Genomic DNA, 26,148 nt, shown 5'->3' with positions numbered 1-26,148 from the left:
GCAGATGCCAAACCTGATCTTGTATGTTTTCATCACACTGATTTGGTCAGAAGCAAACAAGTGATTTCTTGTGATAAATTAATTGAGAATATTACAGTGAGTTCAGAATCACCATATTTGGACCCCAAAACCCCAAATAATTCAAAATCTCATGGCTGGTCATTCTTTCCCAAAATGTTGCTATTTATTTTATTAAATTCATCTACACCCTGCCTTTCTTCCCATGGGGGCCCCAGAGTGGCCTGCATCATTCTCCTCCATGTTATCCTTACAACAACCCTGTGATGTAGGCTAGGTTGAGAGGGCGTGACTGGCCTGAAGCCATCTAGTGAATTTCCACAGCACAAGTAGGGACCGTTCATTGCATGAATAATAAGCCCACGTTTTCCAGTTCCCCTCTAAGACCTCTCGAAAATGACTGAGGGTTTATTTGTAACCATAAGAAAAAGAATTCCACAACTTACATCTGACGTGCTCCACAAGTCACAAATTCCAGCAAACGATACGCTGTCAGGCAAAAAGGGAATCAGGGCCACATAGCGGGCCACCAGTTCCTGTGCACAGTGAACAGAGAGCAGTCCAGTCAGTCTGGTAAAGAAATTCACAGCAAAATTCCCATGGGCTTCAACACACCCACCCCTGGACCACGAGGTTTGCTTTGGGATCACATGAAGACATGCATTTTCAGGGCTTTCCACAGTTCTACTTCAGTTCTACTCCTCAAGACCTGTAACAGGCAGTGGGTCTCTGGGATTGGTTGTTGTGGGCTTTCCGGGCTGTGTGGCCGTGGTCTGGTAGATCTTGTTCCTAACGTCTTGCCTGCATCCGTGGCTGGCATCTTCAGAACACTTCTCTCTGTGATACACATCTGAAGATGCCAGCCACAGATGCAGGCGAAACGTTATGAACAATATCAGATACACAAACACGAGTGGGGAGGGGGAACTGCGCCCAGGGCATGAGCTGCCTGCGCGCCCCCTCCCGCCCCCACTCCTCCCTGAAAACGCCCCTGACACGCCCCATCCCTGACGTGCCCCCAGCCCAGCCCCGTGACAGCAATGGCGGTGCCTGGGACAAGCCGCCCTGGACGTCCCCATTGCTGCTATGCGTCTGGCTTTCCGGGCTGTGTGGCCATGGTCTGGTAGATTTTGTTCATAATATTTCAATCTATGAAATGAATGTGCTACGTTCAAAACAATATAAGATACGCAAACACGCGTGGCACATCGACGCTGGCTCAAGCAATTTATATTACCTGTTAGTTACTTTTAAAGTGGTATGTACTTAGATTGTTGGCTGGTAAAAAACTTATCAAACTATTATATCTCTCCACTTAACACATATATATCTCCACTTTAACTCCAATTCATGACACCCTTTATTACAAGACAACCTTCTCTCTCAAGAGTCCACTTAATCCCTTATATTTGTTAAAATAACCAACAATGTCCATGATCTTGTAAATATTAGATCAATGTCACCCATTGTGACGCTGATACAAGTTCATATAGATATATATACAACTGAAAATCCTGAGAAATTAGACTGGCCTTGAATTTCCCAATTCAAGGGCAGTCAAATTTCTCATCATTTTCAGTTGTATATATATGTATATGAACTTGTATCACAGTCACAACGGGTGACATTGACAATAATATTTACAAGATTATGGACATTGTTGGTTTAACAAATATATGATTATGGACTTGAGAGAAGGTTGTCTTGTAATAAATTGTGGCATGAATTGGATTTAAAGTGGAGATATATATGTGTTATGGAGATATAATAGTTTGATAAGTCTAATAGCCAACAATTTGGCATACTGTACAAGTAAGTAACAGGTAATATAAATTGCTTGAGCTAGCACCGATGTGCTTTCGCATTGATCTTATATTGTTTGGTAACGTAACAAATTAACATCTACTAGACTGATAGGGCGATATTCGAATAATAGACCACCAGACCATGGCTACACAGCCCGGAAAGCCAGACGCATAGCAGCAATGGGGACGTCCAGGGCGGCTTGTCCCAGGCACCGCCATTGCTGTCGCGGGGCTGGGCTGGGGGCACGTAAGGGATGGGGCTTGCCAGGGGCGTTTCCGGGGAGCAGCGGGGGCGGGAGGGGGCGCGCAGGCAGCTCATGCCCCAGGCACAGTTCCCCCTCCCTTCTTCACTGTGGAAAGCCCACAACAACCAGTTGAGTCCAGCCGTGAAAGCCTTCGAGGTCTTTGGGATTCTTTCCCATTGGTTGCATCTGGGGGTTCACCTTACCTCTAGACCACAGGTGTCAAACTCGCAGCCCTCCAGATGTTATGGACCACAGTTCCCATCATCCCCTGCCAGCATGATGCTGGCAAGGGATGATGGGAACTGTAGTCCATCACATCTGGAGGGCCGCGAGTTTGACACCTATGCTCTAGACCTTATACAGCAGCCTCAGTTGGCAGCAAAACAAACACGGCGCACACTAAGTACATTTTATAGGGCTATCTGAAAAGGAACACGATACAAGGGAAACAAGGTTTTCCCCATTAAAACATCCAACTGAAACTGTCACATGGACAACACATAACACAGAAGGAAGTTCTCCAGCGCAATTCTATGTAACGGGGGACCAAGCAAAGGTACTACTGTGCTGGAGAACTTCCAAGGTAGATCATGCTTCAAATTTCTCCGTCTTTGACAAGGATTCTTACCCCTACCAGATTAACAAAACATATCCTGGAGGTGTTCTTTCAAAGCTCGAGCCCTTCTAGGGACATAAGACTGACTCTCTGGTTCACTACCATTGAGGGCATCTTGACGATGTCCTGAACTGGTGGATCTCTCTTTGCATAACAGAATGATCTTTATATTCCCCCACAAAATAACACTTACAGATGTTGCCTGGGGATTGTTGGCATAGAGCTGCAGGAGTTCTTCTGGTGGGTTCAGAGGTTTGACGTATCTAGTAACGAAGACCGTTTTCCCGTTAATGTCAATGACGGTCGGAAGGCACTGGCGGCTTGGAAATCTCAGCAGACATTCCGCTTGATACTTCTCAGCTGCTTGGAGCAGCTTCTCGTCTTCTTGGCTGTCAAACTTGGAAAAGAGGACACATCTCAGGCTTGGATTGCTGGTGCTCCCCAATCCATATACCTGTCAGGACCAAGCCTGTCAGTGCCCAGATGTCTTGCTGTGTAAGAATTGAAAATGTTTCCTGTAAATGCTTTCCTGTTTCCCTCTCCCTGTTTCCCTCTCCCCTCCCTGGCAATTCCCTGGCACCAGATCTCCTGCAAGAAGGTGCGAATGGTTCCCAGGTTCTTTGAAGCTCTGTAGTGCAAATGTTGCAGAATTTGTAAAGCACATTTGGTGTGGGTTTTGCCACCACGGTGGTAGAGAGAGATGAATATCCCTTGTGGATGTAATTTATAGGTAAGTTGCATGTTTGCGTTTCAGCTTTAGAAGATACAGATAAAACCAATAGTGTAACCAGCACAGGAATATATCGTAACCACCTGCATGTCAAGGTTGCCCAACAGCCTTTTGGAAGGGAGGTGGATAAAAAGGTAGATTAATATTTATCCTGTAGCCTCCCTGTTTTTCTTATGCATTTTGGATGTTAATATATTTTAACCTTGTTATTTGAAACTTTCTGTTGTCACTACTGAATGCTTCCTTAACAATTTTTTGGGTTTTTTTTTTTTTTTTGCAAATGGGAACATTTTAAGTTTTGCTTCACAACCAGATCTCTGGTGGGTTCTAGGTTTTTCAAATCAACTCCTATTGTCTATTGTAAAGGTGGCTAACCTATGGTGCTCCAGATGTTCATGGACTACAATTCCCATCAGCCAATTCCCATGGCCAATTGGCCATGCTGGCAGGGGCTGATGGGAATTGTAGTCCATGAACATCTGGAGCACCATAGTTTGGCCACCCCTGGTCTATTGGATGCCATCTCTGGGTTGGGAAATTCTTGGGAGATTTAGGGAGGGGAGACTGGGGAGGGGGGGGTTAGTGGAGGAGGGGGGCCTCAGTGGGGGATAATGACAATTTTCCTTCACAGAAGCCATTTCTTCCAAGGAGACTGATCTTTATAGTTTGGAAATCAGGTGTGATTCAAGGAAATCTCCAGGGCCCTAATCCTAGACCAGTGGTGGCGAACCTTTCCGAGACCGAGTGCCCAAATTGCAACCCAACGCCCACTTATTTATCACGAAGTGCCAACACGGCAATTTAACCTGAATACTGAGGTTTTAGTTTATAAAAAACGGTTGGCTCCGAGGCGTGCGTTACTCAGGAGTAAGCTTGATGGTAGTCGGTGGCTTTGCTTTGAAGCAACCGTGCAACTCTTCCAACAGGTGAATCACACCCCTAGGAGGGTTTGCTCAGAAGCAAGCCCCGTTGCCAGCAACCAAGCTTACTCCCGGGTAAAGGATCGCGCTTTCGTTCTTCCGAAGAAAATCAGTGGGGTTTAACAGCGCTTATCAGGGTTACCTACACTGCTTCCCCAAAACTAGGTCTTAGGTTTAATGTTAATAATCGAGCCCAGTGGACCAGGCCAGCCTAGATGTGGGGGGAGGGGACTCTGTTTGCGCGTGCCCACAGAGAGGGCTCTGAGTGCCGCCTCTGGCACCCGTGCCATAGGTTCGCCACCACTGTCCTAGACACAACACAGATTAGCTATGTTTCACCTGGTGAAGAGATCCCGCATGTGGGCTGCTTTCTCAACTTCACCTGCATACAAGTCAGTCAGGCCTTTTCCAAGCACTGATTCAGAAATTCTTTCAATGCTTTGATTTAAAAAGGATGTAGTAGCATCAGAAATAGCAGCATTGGGCACCTGTGGTGTGCTTTCCCGCCTCACAGGCGACAATTTCCCAACTGACGATTCTCAGGGCTTTCCTGCGTTCTCATTTTCCTCCGTTCCAAGTTCTTGTTTCTTTGAGGGGGGGGGGTGACGACTCAGTTCCGCATGTGTTTTGCTTCCTCTAGTGGTTGATTTGATATAACACAGGTTTTTAATCTAGCACCGTGGTGGCGAACCTTTGGCACTCCAGATGTTATGGACTACAATTCCCATCAGCCCCTCTGGACCATCTGAGCTGCTTTAATGAAGCGCAAGAAGAGCCAAGAAATATAAAATAGAATTATCTAGTTAAATAGTTATTGGCTGGTGGAATCCCAGGAGACTTCCAGATAGCCATGGGATTCACATCAGTCTCCCCGCCAGCATGGCCAATTGGCCATGCCTGGCAGGGGCTGATGGGAATTGTAGTTCAAGAACATCTGGAGTGACATAGGTTCGCCACCACTGAGCTACCCTTAAGTACCACAGTAAACTTACGCTTCCAGAATAAGCACGCATTCTTGAGAGAAAGCTTGCTTCTGATGACGTATTTTCATCACCTTTCCACCCTGAAAAATGCATATGGAGAAGGTGTTTGAGCAGTGAATGGAGAATTACATCACAGATATCCCTATCTGTTTTTGGATATATCGGTGCTCAAAGGTAGCATACACTTTACATGTGTTTCTGAAGCTTCCTGGTCCCTTTATGCAGAGATTGAGCAAGTACTTTGAAAGAAGACAGTGTACACCGATTTTAATTCTAACCTCTCTCTCTGAGGGGGAAGGCACTGAACTTCACTGGCAGATTTTCACCCTACCTTAAAAACAGCCATCAGTGTTCAACTGGTATAAGAAATGCATGTAGACCAGAATTTCTACTTATAACATGTACATTGATTGGCGAGGGGTGAGGGGGCAAGTATGAAAGAGATCTCTTCTGGGTCTAGCCTTCCCAGAGTAAAAGTGGATTGCCACCATAGATACTATGTTTATAGTGATTTCTTTTCTCTGAGCTCAGTAACATCGGGAGTGGGGTGTTTTGTAGCAGAGATAAGGCAGAAGGAAGATAAAGTCATGGTCGTAAAGCTACCCTATACTGTACTCCAAAGGGCATCTTGATAGCCCTGTTTTCCTGAAGCGTAGAGCATTGGGAAACTGTACAAGGGGAAAAAAAGGTTAATCTGCTTCCTTTAGTTCTGGCTCAAATCTTATTTCCTATTGGCTAGCTATGAGAAAAAACAGAATCTAGTCAAGTCAGATGACCCAATTGGGGTTCTCCAATCTAATTTGTGTGGTGACAGGTTTGTTTTGTCCTAATTCAAATACCAAGTTGACGTCCCGGAACTCCTGTTTCAATATGAAGCATGTGAACATGCTGCACATGATATTTGAAGCAAGGCTCCACTTAGGATATGTTTCTTTTTGGATTAACCCGTTTTCGTATGCCCCCAGATTTGCCAAATCCCACAGTGACCATTTCCAGTCACACATTTCCTGGATAAATAAGGTCGGTACCAATGCAGATTTTCTCCTCCACACCTTGAATAAGCTAACTGTCTCTTTTGATTTTATTGTCCAGAAATAGGCTGACACCAAAATATTTAAGAAAAGAGACAAGTATGTGATATTTTGCGTTCAGCTCAGGTGAACCAAGCCCATGAAAATATCCGGTAGAAGACATTTCAAACTGAAAAATGGAAAGCACCTGTTTCATTTGTTTTTATTTATGAGGGATTCTGGGGTTTTAAAGGTTATTTGGGGCCTCTACACTAAAAGCTAGAAATCTATTGTTTGCAAAGGTTAGCAGTTGTATGATTTGCAAGGAAAATAGATGCATCTGTACTTTCTTCCTTATGTCTTATGTTCTACAAATGTGCCCGTAGCTTAATCTGGCAAGCTGGAATAAAAAATGACAGCTTTGGGTGTGTGTGTGTGTGTGTGTGTGTATACATATGCCAAGGTAACTAATAGCGGGACTACAATAAATTGGTTCAATGTTATTGTGCCTGTGCTCAGCTGAGCCCGTTGGTTCAGGCAAGAGTGTATTAATGAGGTGAATGGAAGAGGCTAATTTTGAAAACGCATTGTGCTGGGAATAAATAGGCTGCTTTATCTGTGCTTTGTTTAAACTTCCCGGCAGGACACACAGTTGCTCTGAGCGTGTCTTCGTTTTCATGAAAATTACCTTTCGATATTGGAGTAAAGGTCCCTTTAGTTAACATTCTGCCTTTATAGCAGCTGCCAGCCAGAGTCTTCTAGATGTTCAAAAGCAGGGCTTGAAGACAAACTCCAGCTGTGGAAATAGCTCCTGAAGATGGAGATTCCATGTGGTTAATATGAATAACATCAACTGATGGGCTGTTGCCCTCCGTGGCAGAGTCATTTTCTTTTAAAAAGCTAGCTGAGTTTAATAGTGGCTGTCTTTAATAGTTCAGGAATTTGTGCTCTTATATCCAGCTATATATAAAAATATTCTTTTGACAGGTGACGTCTAAACATCCATTCAAAAAGACCCTTGTGCCTGATGGCTGCCTTCCAATTCCTAAATGTTTGGTTTTATTTCTGTTTGGGTGTTTCAGCTTTTTTCATTCCCTGGGGGTGACATTGCATTGTTAAGCTGTCAGGCTAGAATCTGAGACATCCAGGTTCAACCCCTCCCGGGCCTGCTGTGGAAGCTATTTGGTGATCTTGTGTTGTCACTCTAACCTACTTCTCAAGAGGATGTTGAGGAGGAAATGGAGGAGCCGAGAACAAAAGTGTTGTTTTGAGTTCCCTGCTAGGGAAGCAAAAAGTAAAAAAAAACCATATTTGGGTGGGATGAACAGAATGAAACACCTTTATTCTGTGGTGGCCAACCTACGGCGCTCCAGATATTCATGGACTACAATTCCCATCAGCCCTTCCAGCGTGACCAATTGGCCATGCTGGCAGGGGCTGATGGGAATTGTAGTCCATGAACATCTGGAGCACCATAGGCTGGCCATCCCTGCTGTAGACTGTCAAGAAGAAGAAGAAGAAGAGTTTGGATTTATATCTCCCTTCTCTCCTGTAGGAGATAAAGGGGCTTTACAATCTTCCTTGCCCTTCCCCTCACAACAAACAAACACCCTGTGAGGCAGGTGGGCTGAGAGAGCTCCAAAGAACTGTGACTACTCCAAGGTCACCCAGCTAGTGGTGTGTGGGAGTGTACAGGCCAATCTTGAATTCCCCAGATAAGCCTCCACAACTCGCTAAGCTGCAGAACGGGAATCAAACCCGTTCCTCCAGATCAGAGTGCACCTGCTCTTAGCCACTACGGCCACTACGCCATCAAGCTGCTCGGGCAATTGCAGTTGCGAGAGTGAACTACCTACAATTTCCAATGATGTGAGTTACCTCTGGAGGGACTGCTCTGGGCCCAAGATGTCCACAGGAAAAGATGAACAGTACATTTGAATATGGCGTTTAATGATAGGAAACTTTGGAGTACTGTTACCTGGAAGTCAGGGAGCACGAATCTCAGGCAAAGGCTAATACAGCAACGGAGTGTAGAATATCCCTACTACTTTTAAAAAATATTTTTTCATAAGAATGAAAATATGGGCAAACCTTTTTTTGGTCATATCTTGAGCTAAATCAGATAATGCTAGGGTTAGAAATTGATGGCGAACCTTTGGCACTCCAGATGTTATGGACTACAATTCCCATCAGGCCCTGCCAGCATGGCCAATTGGCCGTGCTGGCAGGGGTTGATGGGAATTGTAGTCCATAACATCTGGAGTGCCAAAGGTTCGCCACCACGGTCCTAGTGCCTACCTAACCCTGCTTTCTCCTCTCTGTTTGAAAGCAAACATACATTTTGGTATAAATGCTCTTGTATCAAAGTACCATGTCCAACAATGCACAAAATAATGATTTTGACAAAGGAAATGGGTAAAATTCTTCAGGATTATATTCTAATGTGGCAGTATTCACCTTTCTCAGCTGCTGTATTTCAACTGACTGAACTATCATCTTTATGAGAAACAGAGTACAGATATGTCCAAGATGCTGGGCAGTCCTAAAATAGCTTGTAGGGACCTGTAAATTAAAAAATAGCAAGGATATGTGGGATTATTTAAAACACTGCCCCAACAGTTCACACATTTCAACCTTTCTAAAATTTGATCTGTTTTGTCGCTTCAGTTATACCTTCAGTTATACCTTTTGTCGCTTCAGTTATACCTTTTCTCTACGGAGGACCCAAAGTGCCGTGCAGGTACTCCACTTTTCAGTTACATCCACAACGACCATGTGGGTAGTGTAGGCTGAGAAGGTGCAAGAAGCCCAAGGTCACCAAGCACGCTTTTGGGGTAGAATGGGGATTCAGTCTCCCAGGCTTTACTCCAATACTCTTAACTCCTACTGTACAAAAGTATTGGAGGGAGGGAGTTGTGCCAACATTTCTTTCCCCAGATAAATGGATAGTCTACACTTTGAGCCTTGTACAATATTGAAGAAGACATGCTAGAGCAGTGGGGCCAACCTATGGCGCTCCAGGTGTTCATGGACTACAGTTCCCATCAGCCCCTGCCAGCATGGCCAATTGGCTGATCGGAATTATAGTCCATGAACACCTGGAGCGCCATAGACTTTCGAGTCATCACGATGTACCTTCTTAACAGTGTATGGGCTTAGAAAAGTGAGCCCTGGTAAGCTATACAGCAGTGGTGGCGAACCTATGGCACGGGTGCCAGAGGTGGCACTCAGAGCCTTCTCTGTGGGCACGTGCGCACAAAGTTCATCATGTGGGGGGCAGAAAATTGCCCCCCCCCCCCGACACACACATCTAGGCTGGCCTGGGCCGCTGGGCACGACATGTAGGTAACCCTGTTAAGTGCTGTTAAACCCCACTGATTTTCATGGGAAGAACTAAAGCGCAATCCTTTACCTGGGAGTAAGCCCAGTTGCTGGCAATGGGGCTTGCTTTTAAACCCTCCTAGGGTTGTGATTCACCCATTCAAAGCGTTGCACAGTTGCTTCAAAGCAAAGCCACCGACGACCACCAAGTTTACTCCCGAGTAATGCGTGCCTTGGAGCCAACCGTTTTCTCTACACTAAAACCTCAGGATTCAGGTTCAATTGCCGTGTTGGCACTTTGCAATAAATAAGTAGGTTTTGGGTTGCAATTTGGGCACTCGGTCTCGAAAAGGTTTGCCATCACTGTTCTAGACAGCATCAGGTCCACCTTCAATACTAAGATGGCTTCAAAATACTGAGCTTCCAAAGAACAGTTAGCTTGAAACATTCGGCCGTCCTTCTCCCACTTCTCCACTTTGACCATCCCCTCCTCTCTCTTCTGAATCGGCTGCACTCAACATTTAGATCTGAAGCGCCTCGGAGCAGGGCCACGCCTTTCTGCTGGCTCACTGCAAAGAGCCAGGAATACTCACAGGAAGAAAATATAAACAGAGGAAACCAGCTTCCCATAAACAAGAGCCACTTAGATGCAGGCACAGTCACAACTTCAAAAGCGACGGCCACGTTGTTCAAACAAATACTCTGCAAAAGTTTCATGAATGCAGAGACAGGCATTTTTCATTAACAAAACACCGCAAGCAACTTCGCCTTTGGCAACTGAATGGGCTTGAATATCCACCAGATGGTGCTGCTTTGGTTCCTACTACAGAACTAAAGGTTCGTGATATGTCATAAAGGCCCCTTCTGCACATGCAGAATAATGCACTTTCAATCCACTTTCAATGCACTTTGCAGCTGGATTTTACTGGGCAGAATAGCAGAATCCACTTGCGAATAATTGCGAAAGTGGATTGAAAGTGCATTATCCTGCATGTGCGGAAGAGGATAAAGTCACTGCACAGAAGTGATCAGCCCCATTTTCTGATAGCGGAAATGAGTTACAGCAGCTTCAGATGTTCTGCATTAAGGAAGACTCTGCATTATGGCTCCATAAGACTGTCAGCCTCCGGGCGGGAACCTGGAGTTCTCCAGCCATCAAAGCGTATCTCCAGACTGCAGAGAAAACAGCCACTTTGGAGGGCTCTCTGGCTAAGCGCCCTCCCCAGACTCCGCCCCCTCAGGCTCCACCCCAAATCATCAGGAATTTCACAGCCCAGAGTTGGCAACCCATGCCTTGGACATGTCTTTTTCACCTTGCACTGGCTTGCAACGTAAAGCAAACAAACTGCTCATCATAACCCCTCCTTTTCCTCTCCCTCCCCCAGGGTGGGTGGGCCCCGACCAGATGCCAGACCCCCTCCCCTCAGGATGGGTGGGCCACGATGAGATGACAGGCTCCCTCCCCTCCCCCCAGGGTGGGTGGGTCTCCCTTGAACTGTGTCTTTTGCCAGCAGGTGAAAGCCTGCTGGGTGACCTTGGGCTAGTCCAGAGGTCTGCAACCTGCGGCTCTCCAGATGTTCATGGACTACAAATCCCACCAGCCCCTGCAACCTGCGGCTCTCCAGATGTTCATGGACTACAAATCTCGCCAGCCCCTGCAACCTGCGGCTCTCCAGATGTTCATGGACTACAAATCCCACCAGCCCAATTGGCCATGCTGGCAGGGGCTGATGGGATTTGTAGTCCATGAAAAGAGCTGCAGGTTGTAGTCCATCTGGAGGTTGTAGTCCATCTGGAGAGCCGCAGGTTGCAGACCCCTGGGCTAGTCACTGAAGGAAGTTACTGAAGGAAGACTGTCAAATCCAAGTGACTTTTAAACATGCCACACATTTCTGTGGTAGCCAAATATCTTCTGTTTGCAGAGCTGTTTAGATGTCACCACCACGACGTTCACTAGGCAATTTAAGTTACTGAAGGAGGAAGATTGTTAAAACCTAAGTTACTTTTAAACATGCCACGCAATTCTGCAACAGCCAAATATCTTATGTTTGCTGAGCTGTTCACAAGAACTGCCTAAATCCTATCATTTAAAACAATGAAAGAGAATAATAGGCTGAACATGGGTTGGGGGGGGGGGGGGGAAACAAAAGGCAAAACCCACGACTGATTTTCAAGCATGCTGTTGTGACACTCGCTGTTGTGATCGAGCTGTACATCTTCTTTCTTACCCAAGACTCAGGATTTCTTCCTCGTGTACCATGTCGGAAAGAAGAAAATGGTGCCTCGCCATCAGAAACCGGTTTATGACAGATTCCCTCACCTAAAAAAGAAGAGCCATTCCTCTGAATCTAAAACCATCACATCCATTTGCCAGCTACCAAACCAAAGGCAGATGCCCTGGATCCTAGGGCGATTCCGCGCACGAGTAAAATAGGTTCGACCCAGTTCCCTGAGAAGGGTACTGACCTAGGTCGAAGCCATTGTTGTTCCCCACTGCAACCAGCTTGAACCCAGCTCGGAGGGCGGGATCATCCTGTGCCTCTTCGCTGCTCCGTTCTGATTGGCTACTGTTCTACGGCCATGTTCCGTCCATCCCCACACACGTTATTAAAAAAACTGCCACAGGAATGGAGGGACGAAGGTGGCATTTTTTGATTGGCCAGCTGTACGCATGCCCGAAACACTCAGCTGTGATTGGCTGAATGGGGGACTCCTGGCACCAGAGATTCCGCACTTTACTGGAATCGAGCTGAGTTCGAGCGTGGTTCCCTGAAAAAGTAGTCGTTCCCAACTGGTGTCGGAAATGTGACCGTTACACGGGGCGAAGCTGGTACAAAACCACGTCGATCCCAGTGGTTGTGCGGAGCACTTAGGTCAAACGCAGCTCGAACTTAGGTCGATAACGCAAGTGCGGAATCGACCCTAGTTTACTTTGTAAAGTAAAGTGAACGTCTGGCTTTTCCGGGGCCTCCAGAGATGCTCTATGGAGGTTTATTAGTTTTACAGACTTCTGTTTCGTATCACTGGATGTGTAAAATGCCATCAAGTCACAGCCGGCTTAAGGCGATCTTGTAGGGTTTTCAAGGGAAGAGACGTTTGGAGGTGGTTTGCCATTGCTTGCCTCTGTGTGGGCTGAGGGAGTTCTTAGAGAACTGTGACTGGCCCACTATCAGGAGTGCTTTGATTGTGTGTTCCTACATTGCAGGGGGTTGGACTTGATGGCCCTTGGGGGTCTCTTCCAACTCTATTCTTCTATGTGAATTATGGGGGGGGGGGATCAGTGCATATAGTACAACCCAATATCAATTACACTGAAGGAGGCTCGCAGCAATTGCTGTCAACTTACAGATGAGATCTTTGTGTTAAGTATAATACATGTCGAATTCATAAAACGATACAACAGTACCACAAGGAATCTGAAATGCAGACTTCTTATCAAAATAAACATTTTACTGTCACAGGAGAAACTATTTCCTTCTCACCTTTTGGAGGTACTTTGCGACTAAAGTTCTGTGTGCATCCAGGTGGTCTTTTGTGTCAACAATGTTTCTCTCCTGCAGCCTTTTCTCATAGTCCTAAGAGGAAAATGCCCCCCAAATATGCAGTTCAACTGTCACTCGCAGTGCCTTCAAATACAGGGACAACTTAAAGAACTTATACGTTTCATCCCCCCCCCCCCCCCACTTTGTTTTTAATCTCTCCCGGAGATTGTGGCTTGGATCCAGGAAGTGGAAACCAGAATGAGAATCAGTGCAAATTCTGATGGCACAAGAAGAAGAAGAAGAAGAGTTTGGATTTATATCCCCCCTTTCTCTCCTGCAGGAGACTCAAAGGGGCTTACAATCTCCTTGCCCGTCCCCCCTCACAACAAACACCCTGTGAGGTGGGTGGGGCTGAGAGAGCTCCGAGAAGCTGTGACTAGCCCAAGGTCACCCAGCTGGGGAGTGTACAGGCTAATCTGAATTCCCCAGATAAGCCTCCACAGCTCAGACGGCAGAGCTGGGTATCAAACCCGGTTCCTCCAGATTAGATACACAAGCTCTTAACCTCCTACGCCATTGCTGCTCCATTGCGCCATTGCAAGATTGTGTATAGCGCCTAGCTCTTCCCCCTAACAATTACAGTGCACCAAAATTGGTTGCACAAGATCACACACAAGTGGAAACACAAGAGGAGATAAGAGTTTGATTCAACTCAAGGAGCAACTGTGGTCTCTTCTTGTGTTTCTACACATGCAAGGGGTTCTAGCAGAAGTTGAGATATCGCAATGGGTCCGATCCAATGACTGGAATTCCACCCAAACTATCCAAAGTTTCACTGATTATCCAATATTAACTTCCATCACTCAGTAAAAGATACAAAAGATCGCAGATTATCAACACACTTGGTGGAAGAAAATGGCATTTAAAAGCAAACACGTTTTCAGTTTTCTGCGTGGAGGGAACAGGGGAAAAGGAATCATCTGTTCACATTTGAAAGATCTAAGTGAAAAAGATGGTTGGAAATTTTACAAGTAGATCTCTAAATATTTCCATACGAACTAATTATGTGAAGGCAACGCTCTAGCTTCTGAACTCTGTTTCAGCTACAGTTGTGTATTTGGACATACACCTGATGCAAATACATATATCCAAAAAATATCTTATCGGTATTTTTCATATATATATTTGGGTCTCTACCAGAGGCATACCCGGGGTAAATGGCGCCCAGAGCCCCAGGCTCTGCCCCCCAGCTCTGCCCCCTGATGACCCCAGGCTCCACCCCGCACTGCCCTCAACCCTGCCCATGTCAACATGGGCAAGGTCTAGGGTGGCCACCTCCCCCACAGACTCCCCCTGCCAGCTGGGCTCCACACCAGCAGCCTGCAGTCTCTTCTGACCTCCCCTCCGGGCAGGCCAGAAGAGACTGCAGTTCCGGCCTCAGAGACCTGCTTTTATAAGCATTGAGGCAGAGGGTGGGGCTTGGGGAGTAGGAAGGGGTGGGACTTCCTTGGAGGCAGCAGGACTTGTCGTTTTTGCATGCCTAACTGACACAGATGGGGCCGAGGCACTGAAAATGACGAGGCAGCAGGACTTCCTGGTCACGTGGGGGGCCGATTTTGCACCCCACCACATGACCAGAAGAGTGGCGCCCGGGGACAAGGGGTACCCCTTGTCCCTAGGTAGATACGCCACTGGTCTCTACATGGTGACTGGAATTTTTCAGGATACCAGGAAATGGGTCCTGAAAAGTCTCAGAAATATTCAGGAACTACCAGGTATGCAGAGAGCCAGAGTTTTAAAGAACTCTTATTTTTCCAGTTTGCCTGTGTCTTCCTCAGACATTGCATTCGCTTGTGAAGTTAGCTTGGCTTTGATGCTGTCCTTTTAAATTGGTTTTATTGGTCTGGGGACATTGCCACCTTTACACCTGCAGGGTTTGCTTTTCATGGTGGATTCTGGAGTTTGACATCGCTTTCTTTTCTCAGGTTGTACACTGGCCGTGACATTTACTGGACTTGCAACAGCAGTCCTATTTTGTTTTGCCTGGACGATTCTCTGGTTGGACATTGGTTTGGATTCTCAGGTTGCACATTTTTGGTGTTAGAGGTTTGCCACGCTGTCATGTGGTTCTGTTGGGATTCCATGGTTCTTTGGGTTCTTTATGCCAAATAAAGGCTAAATGGAAGGTTCTTTGGGTTCGTCTGGTTGGAGAGGCTTTTGGCCAGGAGTTGTTTTGAATGATCTTGTGAATTCGGCTGTTTTTTGCCCTGAAGAAGCAGAGCCTCCACCCCTGCCCCCAGGTGAACAATAGAAGATGGTTGGGGGAACCTTTTCATGGACTCAGAATCGGACCCTTTCAGCCAATTCAATTGTAATTTGGGGACTGTTTAAAGGACAGCTCTGCTGCATTTTTGGTGTGATTAGCTCAAAGAAAAGCCCCTCCATCTTTCTGGAAAGATAATGGAGTGGAACAATATCTGAATCCCGAAAAAACTGTGAGCAGAATACCAAACTTGTACCTGGAACCTAAAAAACCAGGTTTTCTTTCTCTCTTACTGATCTTTCCTTTTCTCTTATCTCCTTCTGATCTTCTTTGCTAGCTCACGCTTTCTTCTTCTCTACCTACACCTGCTTAATTTCCTTCTTATATTTTCATATATACGATAATTCTTTTTATGTCTCACAAATTTGACGGGTTATCCACTCTTTATATAACGGTTGATATTATGTAATCGATGAAACGCTCCAGATATGTACAATTAGATATTGTGAATGTAAAGCCCTGGCAATTTTCTTGTAAGAGAAACAGTGAGACAATTGTAAATCTTATCTTTACTGTACAAATATGAATCTAATCTTTAATTAAAAAAAATTTTTTTTAAAGGAACTTAGAAAACCAGGAATGCTGATATTTTTCGGCTCCATGAAATCCAGATCTGAAAAATACTTTTTTTTTTAGCTGCACATTCCTAGTTTCAGTGGCGGCAGGGGGTGGGTGGGTGTTAAAGATCCAATGGACCCAAGTTGTTTCATAGCAGAATACCCAAACAATGAGAAAACGAGTGTCATACTGAATTGAATTAAGGGCAATAATTTAGATTAGTCCTTACCTGGAAAATTCTTTCACTAATTTCTCTTTCTAACAATGGAACAAATTTATAACTTCGAAACTCAGCCACCTCGCTATTCCTGAGCTGAAGAAGTCGAAATCTTTTGGATCTGTTAAATTCATCGTCGGAAACAAAATTAAATTCCTGCTGCAATTGCTCCAGCCGGAAGAAGTCGGGAACTGAAGCGTCTCCACTGGTGGCCACCTAAAGGATAAATGCAAGTTCGGCGATTTGATTTAACAGTTCTCAGGCTCCAAGTCATAAGAACGCAAGAAGAGCTCTGGTGGACCAGACTATCTGAGACTTTTACGGAAACAACAACTGAATGGAAAACTCCTGGTGTCCTTTTACCGCTGTGCTATAGAGAGTGTCTTTAACCTACTGCATCTGTGTATGGTTCTCCAGTTGCACAGTGGCAGATAGGAAGGTGCTCCAAAGGGTGATCACTACTGCACAGAGGATTATCGGCTGCCCTCTCCCCTCCTTGGAAGAACTCTATAATTCCCGAAGCCTAAAGAAAGCCCAAAATATTCTGAGAGACCCGTCTCATCCAGCCCACTCTCTTTTTGAACTGTTACCATCCGGCAGATGATACAGGCCTATCAAAACTAGGACAAAGAGGCTTAGAGACAGCTTCTACTCTAGAGCTGTGGCTATGCTAAACTCCGCGGCTTCGTGTTGATGTGTTTGGGGCTGTGTAGGGATGGGTGGAGGAAGGGGAAAGTGAGGATGGGGTATGAATCTGAAATTGTGTGCATCGAGGAATGCTGCTGTAAATTTCGTTGTGCGTGCACAATGACAATAAAATGCTTATGCTTATGGTTAGCCAGTAATTCTAGATCAGGGGTAGCCAACCTATGGTGTTCCAGATGTTCATGGACTACAATTCCCATCAGCTCCTACCAGCATGGTCAATTGGTCAATTGGCCATGCTGGCAGGGGCTGATGGGAATTGCAGTCCATGAACATCTGGAGCACCATAGGTTGGCCACTCCTATTCTAGATGGCCACCAAACAGGCACAGAGGCCAAGGCCTCTCCATGATATTGACTCCTGGCACTGGTATAAATAAGTTGACTGCCTCTGAATGTGGCGGTTCCTTTCAGTCACCATGGCAACTTGCCACTATGAGACAGCAGCCTGCATACCCTTTTTTTTCCAGCCCAGAAGGACAAGGGAAATATTACAAGCATCTTAACAGCCTGCTTTGGGTTTGTGCGTGTATGCGTGTGGCGGGGTAGGGATGCTGTGTTTTCCTTGGCCCACACAAGACTTGTTCAAACAAAATGCCTTGATGGATTTGTGAAATAATAAGCAAAAAGGAAAGGTACCAACAATATCCCATAAACATATTCCATCAGATGTGCAGATCTGTGCACTCTCATCCAGATACAAAGAAGAGCTTCAAGCGGACCTTAATAAATTAGGTGATTGGGCTAAGAAATGGCAAATGCAGTTCAATGTAGCAAAATGCAAAGTGATGCACATAGGGGCAAAAAATCCAAACTTCACATCCACACTACAAGGGTCAGTGCTATCAGTCACAGACCAGGAAAAGGATTTGGGCGTCTTAGTTGATAGTTCCATGGGAATGTCAACTCAATGCATGGCAGCTGTGAAAAAGGCAAGCTCTATGCTGGGGATAATTAGGAAAGGAGTTGATAATAAAACTGCAAGGATTGTCATGGCCTTATATAAAGCCGTGGTGTGACCGCACTTGGAGTACTGTGTTCAGTTCTGGCCGCCACATCTCAAAAAGGATATCGAAGAGATAGAAAAAGTGCAGAGAAGGGCAATGAGACGATGATTGAGGGATTGGAGCACCTTCCTTATATGAGGGAGAGGCTGCAGCGTTTGCAGGACTCTTTAGTTTGGAGAGGAGGCGATCTGAGGGGATATGATCGAAGTCCTATAAAAATTATGCATGGGGTAGAAAATGTTGACCGAGAGAGAAATGTTTCTCTCTTTACCACTGTCACTAGAACTTTCCAGAGAGGGCATCCACTAGAAAATGCTGGGGGGAAGAATTAGGACTAATAAAAGGAAACACTTCTATATAGCATTAGGATTGGTGTTTGGAATATGCTGCCACAGGAGGTGGTGATGATGGCCACTAACCTGGATAGCTTTAAAAGGGGCTTGGACAGATTTATGGAGGAGAAGTCGATCTATGGCTACCAATCTTGATCCTTCTTGATCTGAGGTTGCAAATGCCTTAGCAGACCAGGTGCTCAGGAGCAGCAGCCGCAGAAGGCCCGTGCTTTCACATCCTGCACGTGAGCTCCCAACGGCACCTGATGGGCCACTGCGAGTAGCAGAGAGCTGGACTAGATGGACTCTGGTCTGATCCAGCAGGCTAGTTTTTATGTTCTTAAGAGCCACAACTCTGCTTATGATGGGCAGGAAATTACCTCTGTGGTTCCCTTTGAAAAACTGAGAGAGAAACTGCAACTTTCAGGCTTTAGTGTAGAGCTGCCACCCTCCAGGTGGGGCCTGGAATTCTCCCAGAGTTGCTGGGATCTCCAGACCACAGAGATCAGCTTTCCTTGAGGAAATGGCACCTTCAGAGGGCAGGCACTTCGGTATGAAGCCCCAGCTGAGCTTGCTCCCCTCCCTGCACTCTGTCCTCAGTTGTCCCGGAGTTCCTCAAGCCAACGTGTTGGCAACACTACTTCAGTGCCAACTTTGCCCAAACATCCTTACCATTATCAGATGCATCAGGGCCGCATTGCTCGGGTTGTTTGGGTCCAGTTTGGTCTCCGCTGCCCACTTGGCGAGTTTCTTCATGTCTGTCAATCCTGAGGTGCCGATAGAGGCAATGGCGTCCACATTTTTTACAGCACTGAAATGGTTTTGCGCAGGAAGAAAAAGCCCACAATTAGAAGAAGATGAAGAAGAAGAGGAGGAGGAGGAGGAGGAGGAGGAGTTGGATTTATACCTGCTCTTCTCTACTGCAAGGAGTCTCAAAGTGGCTTTCCCTTTCTCTCCCCACAACAGACACGCTGTAGGTGAAGTTGAGAGAGTTCTGGGAGAACTGTGACTGGCCTAAGGTCCCCACCTACCTCATGAGTTGTCTGTTGTGGGGAGAGGAAGGAAAGGAATTTGTAAACTGCTTTGAGACTCCTCACAAGAGAGAAAGGTGGGGTATAAATCCAAACTCTGAGGAACCTAATTGTCAGAAAGTTCTTCCGAATGTTTAGCTGAAAAGATCCTTTCTCTGCCTGATGCGTGCCTCTCCTTTAGAGGCTAATTTTCAAGTTCTGGAGAACGTAAAGGTCCTGAGTCATATTAATTCGCCCTAATGAAAGGTGTCCCGTGGCTTTTTGTGTTGAGGTCTTGCTTTGGAAAAACATGGCTACCTGCAGGCACAGGAGAACCTGTGTGTGAGGCTCAGGGTCACATATCTTACTGCATTGCAAGTTACACGAAGGTGAAAGGGAGCTGGTGATCCAACCATTGTTAACTCGTCGTGTATATCCATTCATAGGTAATTCAGATACAAATTCTGTAAGAATGCTATTAGAAGATCGTGTTTCCGCCATTTCACAGAAGGTAGCTAAATTTTGTATACTGGTACACAACAAGCGTAGTTCCTTATTAAGACAAAGAGCTGTACTGTGTGACGAGGACTGTAATAACGCCTGAAATTAATGTTATTTATCAATAGATCTTATAATGGATTTTACAATTTATATTATATTTTTGTATAAATTGAATGCTATGTATTCACATGTACTCTGATCTTAAACTATTGGCTGGTCTAAAGGCCGTAATAAATAAATAAATATCTATCTATCTATCTATCTATCTATCTATCTATCTATCTATCTATCTATCTATCTATCTATCTATCTATCTATCTATCTATCTATCTATCTATCTATCTATCTATCTATCTATCTATCTATCTATCTATCTATCTATCTATCTATCTATCTATCTATCTATCTATCTATCATGGCTACATGCAACCTTGGTTGATTTCAGAGGCCCTTTCTGCACGGGCGTTAATACAGCGGCCCAGTGGCAGTGGCAAAAACGCCATCCCTGGGCTGTTGTTTGCCCAGGAGACGCTGCTGCCTCCCGGGAGCGGCATGAAGCAGCCCCTGTTAACCTCGCTTAACAAGCAAGGATTTTCCAAAGCACCATCTTCCCGTCAGCGTGTTGCAAACAGTACTGGCGGGAAGACGCTGCTTTCCCCCTCCCCTCCACTCACAGTCCCATCCAGCGTTGCTCTGGAGGGCTACAGAGCCCCGCCCATGCAGTATTGTAGTCTGTGAACATCTGGAACACCACAGGTTGATCCCCTCTGGTGTAAAGCAAAGGAGAGAGGGGCTGGGCCCAGTGAGCTTTGTGGCTTCTAGTCTGTCTCTGAGCTGGCTCACCAGCAGAGCAGGGGTTTGAGCCTGGGTTTCTGGCACTCCTGGTCAAATCACTACACCACACCGGCTATCGTGACAATGGTTTGCCTAAGCACCCAAATAGGCTTTTAAAAGTTTCTCATAAACTTGTTGATGTTCATTACCTGAAGAACCCCGCATTTTTCTGTGATATGGGAGGAATTAAGGGAACTCCATTTTCTCCGACTGCCCAGGAAACGCTGCAAGATACTTTGCCGGATGTCATCAAGGTGACTTTATTGCTGCCATCCGCTTCAAATGAAAATGGTACGCCTGCAAGAAGAGATCAAACACATATCAAATGAAGCAATCACTTTGTAACAGGGCAGAACCGCAACAGACACTTGAAAACACGAGAGTACTGGATCCCACAGATTTTTTTTTTTTTGGCTGAGGGAATGGAGAGTGATTTTCACCTCTTTCACCATTTCATTACAGACAAAGGCCCCTTCTGCACACGCAAAATAATGCGTTTTCAAACCACTTTCGCAACTGTTTGCAAGTGGATTTTGCCATTCCACACAGCTTCAAAGAGCATTGAAAGCAGTTTGAAAGTGCATTATTCTGCATGTGCGGAATGAGCCTCAGACACCCGACATGCATGCATTGGAAAGTCAAACTCTTAGAAACCTAGCAGAACAAAATGTTGGGTTCCTAACTGATAACCAAAACACAATGCACAATTAAGATGCTTTCTAAATATCATATATCATATATGATATCATATTGGTATTGAAAAAGAAGAAGAGGAAGAGGAGGAGGAGGAGGGGGGTTGGATTTATATCTCCCCTTTATATCCCCCTCAAAGGGGCTTACAAACTCCTTTCCCTTCCCCTCTCTCAACAAACACCCTGTGAGGTAGGTGGGCCTGAGAGAATTCTGAGAGAACTGTGACTAGCCCAAGATCACTCAGCTGGAATGCAGGAGCGGAGAAACAAATCCAGTTCACCAGATAAGAGTCTGCTACTCGTGTGGAGGAGAGTAGGGACTCAAACCCGGTTCTCCAGATTAGAGTCCACCTGCTCTTAACCACGACACCACGTTGGCTCAGTAAGACAACTTCTTATTGTGCTTGTCTCAAGCTGTGACCCTCAGTCTTACTTTTGGCTACCTGTCCAGGGTGGGAGAGGGAAACCATAAGTTGTCTGACAGGCTGGGCTGAATGCATGAATTATATCTCTGGCTGAACAAAATTACCACATTCCTCTCTAGCAGCTCAAAGGTTGTTCTGAAATACAGTAGGCACACAGCTTAGTAAGCTTGTTTCCTCCCTGAAACAGATAAAGGCACGGATCATAAAAGTTGAGCTATTGTTCTATGAATCTGCAAAGCAATGAAAATGTGACAATTAAGTGGAATAAAGCAGGTCTAAACTTTGTTTGCATAGTAACCTTTCCACCTCCAGCCCCCTTTTCCCTCCCATATTCTAAACATGGATCCCATGAAGCAACCTGTTAGGGGCTTCCTTTGTCTTTTCATGTGCAAGGTGGTGTTATGATGACGTTACAATGGATAAGAACATAAGAACATTGTGGCGCTTCCCCTCCCTGCGCGGGGCCCTTGGGCGATGGAGCCTTCCCTCCCTCCCTGTCCTGAGGGTTGTCCTCCCCAGAGATGTTCTTTTCCAATTGGCCCGAGGGGCCAAGAAACAATTTAGCCCACAGGGCGCCTGGTGTTGAAGGCTGCCCCCTCTGTCTCTTCCCTAACCCCCCCCCCCCCGCGTGTCAGGCCCCGCCCCGCCACAGTTGCCTCACTAACGGCCGGAGTTGGCTAGACAGCTGACGCGCCACACCCAGTTGCCTCACTGGACGAGCGACTGCTGCCTGCCAGGAGGTGGCCCTGGCACACCCTCCCAACGCACCCTCCTCACGAGCTGTCTGGCCCTTCCACCACTCCACACCCCTCCCACGTCACACCCTGCTGCAGCGGCAGCAGCTCCTGAGCTTCCCTTTGCTCTCCCTTAAATCCCCTTCCCAGAATCAAAACCGTCCCCCTGCCCAGCTGCAGCGCGTCCCTGCCGAGCCGATCGGGCTCAGCTGCGCTCCGGGCACGGCCAGAGCTACGGAGCTTCGTTTCTTTGAAGCATCCTCGCGTTTCTGTGCCGGTCCCGAGGAACCCCCCTGCCCAGCCGGCCTCAGGATCGCCGGCTTCAGTCCAGGCGCGGGGACGGCTACTATCGCTCCGCCCGCGCCTGGACAAACATAAGAACTAGCCTGCTGGATCAGACCAGAGTCCATCTAGTCCAGCACTCTGCTACTCCCAGTGGCCCACCAGGTGCCTTTGGGAGCTCACGTGCAGGATGTGAAAGCAAGGGCCTTCTGCTGCTGCTGCTCCCGAGCACCTGATCTGCTAAGGCATTTGCAATCTGAGATCAAGGAGGATCAAGATTGGTAGCCAAGATTGGTAGCCATTGGATAGGCATGTGCATCTCTATAAAATGTTTGGATTTTGAATGTACAGTAGCTTGTGCACCTTTTTCAAAGTCTTTCTTAACTGCAATTAAAATAAAAACTTCTCACTGCTGGCAATTGTCTGATTGGATTTTAAATGCGGTCAACAGGGTTCCAAGAGTCTGGACTCTCCAACTGAGAGAACAGGTCCACCGCAAATTAAGAAACAGAACATGGTCCGTACCACTCCCCACGCCTTCATGGTCCAAAACCACACGCTGGTCACTGCTGAATTCTATTTCTTCAATGGGAGCTCCCCCAGTCAGAACTGTGGTCTCAGGAATCGGTACGAACACTTCAGCCAACAAGTTCGTGCTGCTGTGACCGACTGTTTCATAAATCTGTGGCAGAGAAGGAAATAGATGGTTTTCATTTCCAGACAGCGCAGGGGAATCTATATAACATTTCTTGCTTATTTTGCTCAGGACAGCAAGGAAAGCTCTGCGTTTCTGGATTGGATTAGCAAAAGCCAGAGAGATTACTGCATCGCTGAAAAGAGAAGGCTTGTAATGGCCGATTAAAATAGCAACTTAGCAGGAAATCCTTCAATGGCTATGCCAAGAGTTGTGGGCAGGGATCACACCCTACCAATAAGCTGTAAAATCCATAGGAGGAAGAGGAATATTCCTTCCTCAGTTCAGAACCCAATTATTGCAGAGTTAAGGTTGTGGGTTCCAAACATAAAAGTGGATGACAGGATCCCTTTGTTGGGGCAGCTCTAAAAAGAAAACCAGTAAGAAGCAATTTGAGCTTTACTTTTTTAACCAATGCCACAAAAAAGCGCATGCAGGAGGGCACAAAAAACTTTGCTGGCAAGGTGGGATTCAACCACCAGACCCCCAAATCCCTCACCCACACTAACACCCACACTAACAAGAAGAAGAAGAAGAAGAAGAAGAAGAAGAAGAAGAAGAGGAGGAGGAGGAGGAGGAGGAGGAGGAGGAGGAGGGGGAGGGAGGGAGGAGGAGGAGGAGGGAGGGAGGGAGGGGGAGGAGGAAGAGGAGGAGTGCGAAGGAGGAGAAGAGGAAGGAAGAGGAGGAAGAGGAAAGAGAGGAAGAAGAAGAAGAAGAAAGAAGAAAAGAAGAAGAAAGAAGAAGAAGAAGAAGAAAGAGAAAGAAAGAAGCAAGAAAAGAAAGGAAAGAAAGAAAGTTAAAAGAAGAAGGAAAGAAAGAAGAAGAAGAAGAAAAGAAAGAGAGAAAGAAGAAAGAAGAAGAGAGAAGAGGAGGAGGAGGCAGGAGGGAGGAGGGAGGGAGGGAGGGAGGGAGGCAGGAGGGAGCTTTGGATTTATATCCCCTCTTTTGAATGGAGAAGCAGCGCATCCTGTAAGTCCCACTTGAAATTTAAAGTGCTGCAGCCCACGTCCACAAGAGAACTAGACTATTGCCTATTGGAAGGATCGGGGGTCTGTCTCATAAGGGACTCAAGGGGTACCGGTAATTAGTGCAGCAATCACTGAAATAAAGGTGAGAGAGGGAAGAGACAGGAAGGCAGGCATGTGAGTGCACAGGAGAGCCCTTGGTGATTTTGGTTCCTCTTACAAAGAGGGATGTCCTGGATCCTTGACCAAATCTACAATTTCTTAGCTGTATCCCATATCACTGCTTCAGCCCAAGTCTGATCAGTAAATGGCAGCATCTGCCAGCAACACTTGAAGGAACATGCAGGACAAGTAAAGCCATTCTGGTTTCTATTGGCTCCAACTCAGAACTTCCTTTTTCCCCTTGAGCATAAGTAGGCTATCCAGAGGTGGGATCCAGCAGGTTCTCACACAGTTCCCGAGAGTGGGTTACTAATTATTTGTGTGTGCCGAGAGGGGGTTACTAATTGGGTCTGCTTTTCCGTTAGAAATTCCATTAGGTCCAAAAATCATGTTACTAAAAACCTGTTACTAAAATTTTTGGATCCCACCACTGAGGCTACCCCACAGAAATATCCCATTTTCAGCTCATTTTATTTTTATATAAAAGCAGATACATCAGTTAAAACCTAGAAAAATGCAGTGCAATACTACGATCAACAAGGGAGTTTGACGATATCATTATAATCCAGCCTTATGAACTAGCTGGTTACCTATGATACTTGCTCTCGTTACATGTTATTTCCAAGGAAAGATCAGAAAGAAGGAGAGAGCTATAAAACTGGTCTGACCTTCCCGGGGAATTTGCTAGTATTGGGGTGGCATATTGTGAGTGAATGCTACTGTAATAAGAGCCATGCATGCTCCTAGGGGCAGAGCAAGGGGGAACTGTGCCCAGGGCATGTCTGCATCCTCCACCCCTGCCACGCACCCACCCACCTGCCCCCACCCCAGAACGCCCCCTCCATACCCCTGCACAGGCATGTGCCCGGGGCGTCACACCCCACCCCACCCCATTGGCACTATGCCACTTCATGCTCCATAGTCTCGACATTTCCCATCTGGTATGGACACACCCGCTGCACATGGGGTATGCAAAGATATCTGCCTTCCAAAAAGGCTGACAGCAAGGCATTGAAAAATGCCAAGAGAAAAAATTCTTTAATACTCCGTACGTTGTTAGGTACTCTGCCGCAAGACAGAACTACCCAACTACACAGCGCAGCCCCCAAAGTCCACTCTACTAATGCACAACCTCAAGGAAAAGAGAGGGAAAGGAAGAAAGCAGTTTACTAATCCAAATTCTAGTAACACAAGCACATTCCAGACAGGTGAAGAAGAAGAAGAAGAAGAAGAAGAAGAAGAAGAAGAAGAAGAAGAAGAAGAAGAAGAAGAAGAAGAAGAAGAAGAAGAAGAAGAAGAAGAAGAAGAAGAAGAAGAAGAAGAAGAAGAAGAAGAAGAAGAAGAAGAAGAAGAAGAAGAAGAAGAAGAAGAAGAAGAAGAAGAAGAAGAAGAAGAAGAAGAAGAAGAAGAAGAATTTGGATTTATATCCCCCTTTTCTCTCCTGCAGGAGACTCAAAGGGGCTGACAATCTCCTTGCCCTTCCCCTCTCACAACAAACACCCTGTGAGGTGGGTGGGGCTGAGAGAGCTCCAAGAAGCTGTGACTAGCCCAAGGTCACCCAGCTGGCATGTGTGGGAG

At 46.2% G+C, this 26,148-nt stretch overlaps 1 protein-coding gene across 1 annotated transcript in view; it reads right to left on the bottom strand.

Moving 5' to 3' along the window:
- Positions 1-26,148, bottom strand: part of CC2D2A (coiled-coil and C2 domain containing 2A) — a 92,220-nt gene that overhangs the window by 9,750 nt on the left and 56,322 nt on the right. Inside the window, exons 16-21 of the mRNA XM_048509582.1 lie at positions 23,275-23,431; positions 20,766-20,913; positions 18,944-19,082; positions 16,241-16,444; positions 13,131-13,223; positions 11,957-11,968 (exon numbers count right to left, since the gene is read on the bottom strand). Of these exons, the coding sequence (XP_048365539.1) occupies positions 11,957-11,968; positions 13,131-13,223; positions 16,241-16,444; positions 18,944-19,082; positions 20,766-20,913; positions 23,275-23,431 (753 nt within the window). The remainder of the gene's footprint in view (positions 1-11,956; positions 11,969-13,130; positions 13,224-16,240; positions 16,445-18,943; positions 19,083-20,765; positions 20,914-23,274; positions 23,432-26,148) is intronic.

Source organism: Sphaerodactylus townsendi, linkage group LG10, assembly GCF_021028975.2.
Source record: "Sphaerodactylus townsendi isolate TG3544 linkage group LG10, MPM_Stown_v2.3, whole genome shotgun sequence".
Lineage (NCBI taxonomy): Eukaryota > Metazoa > Chordata > Lepidosauria > Squamata > Sphaerodactylidae > Sphaerodactylus > Sphaerodactylus townsendi.
The sequence above is the reverse complement of the archived record's forward strand: the minus strand, read 5'-3'. Positions and strand labels throughout refer to the sequence as shown.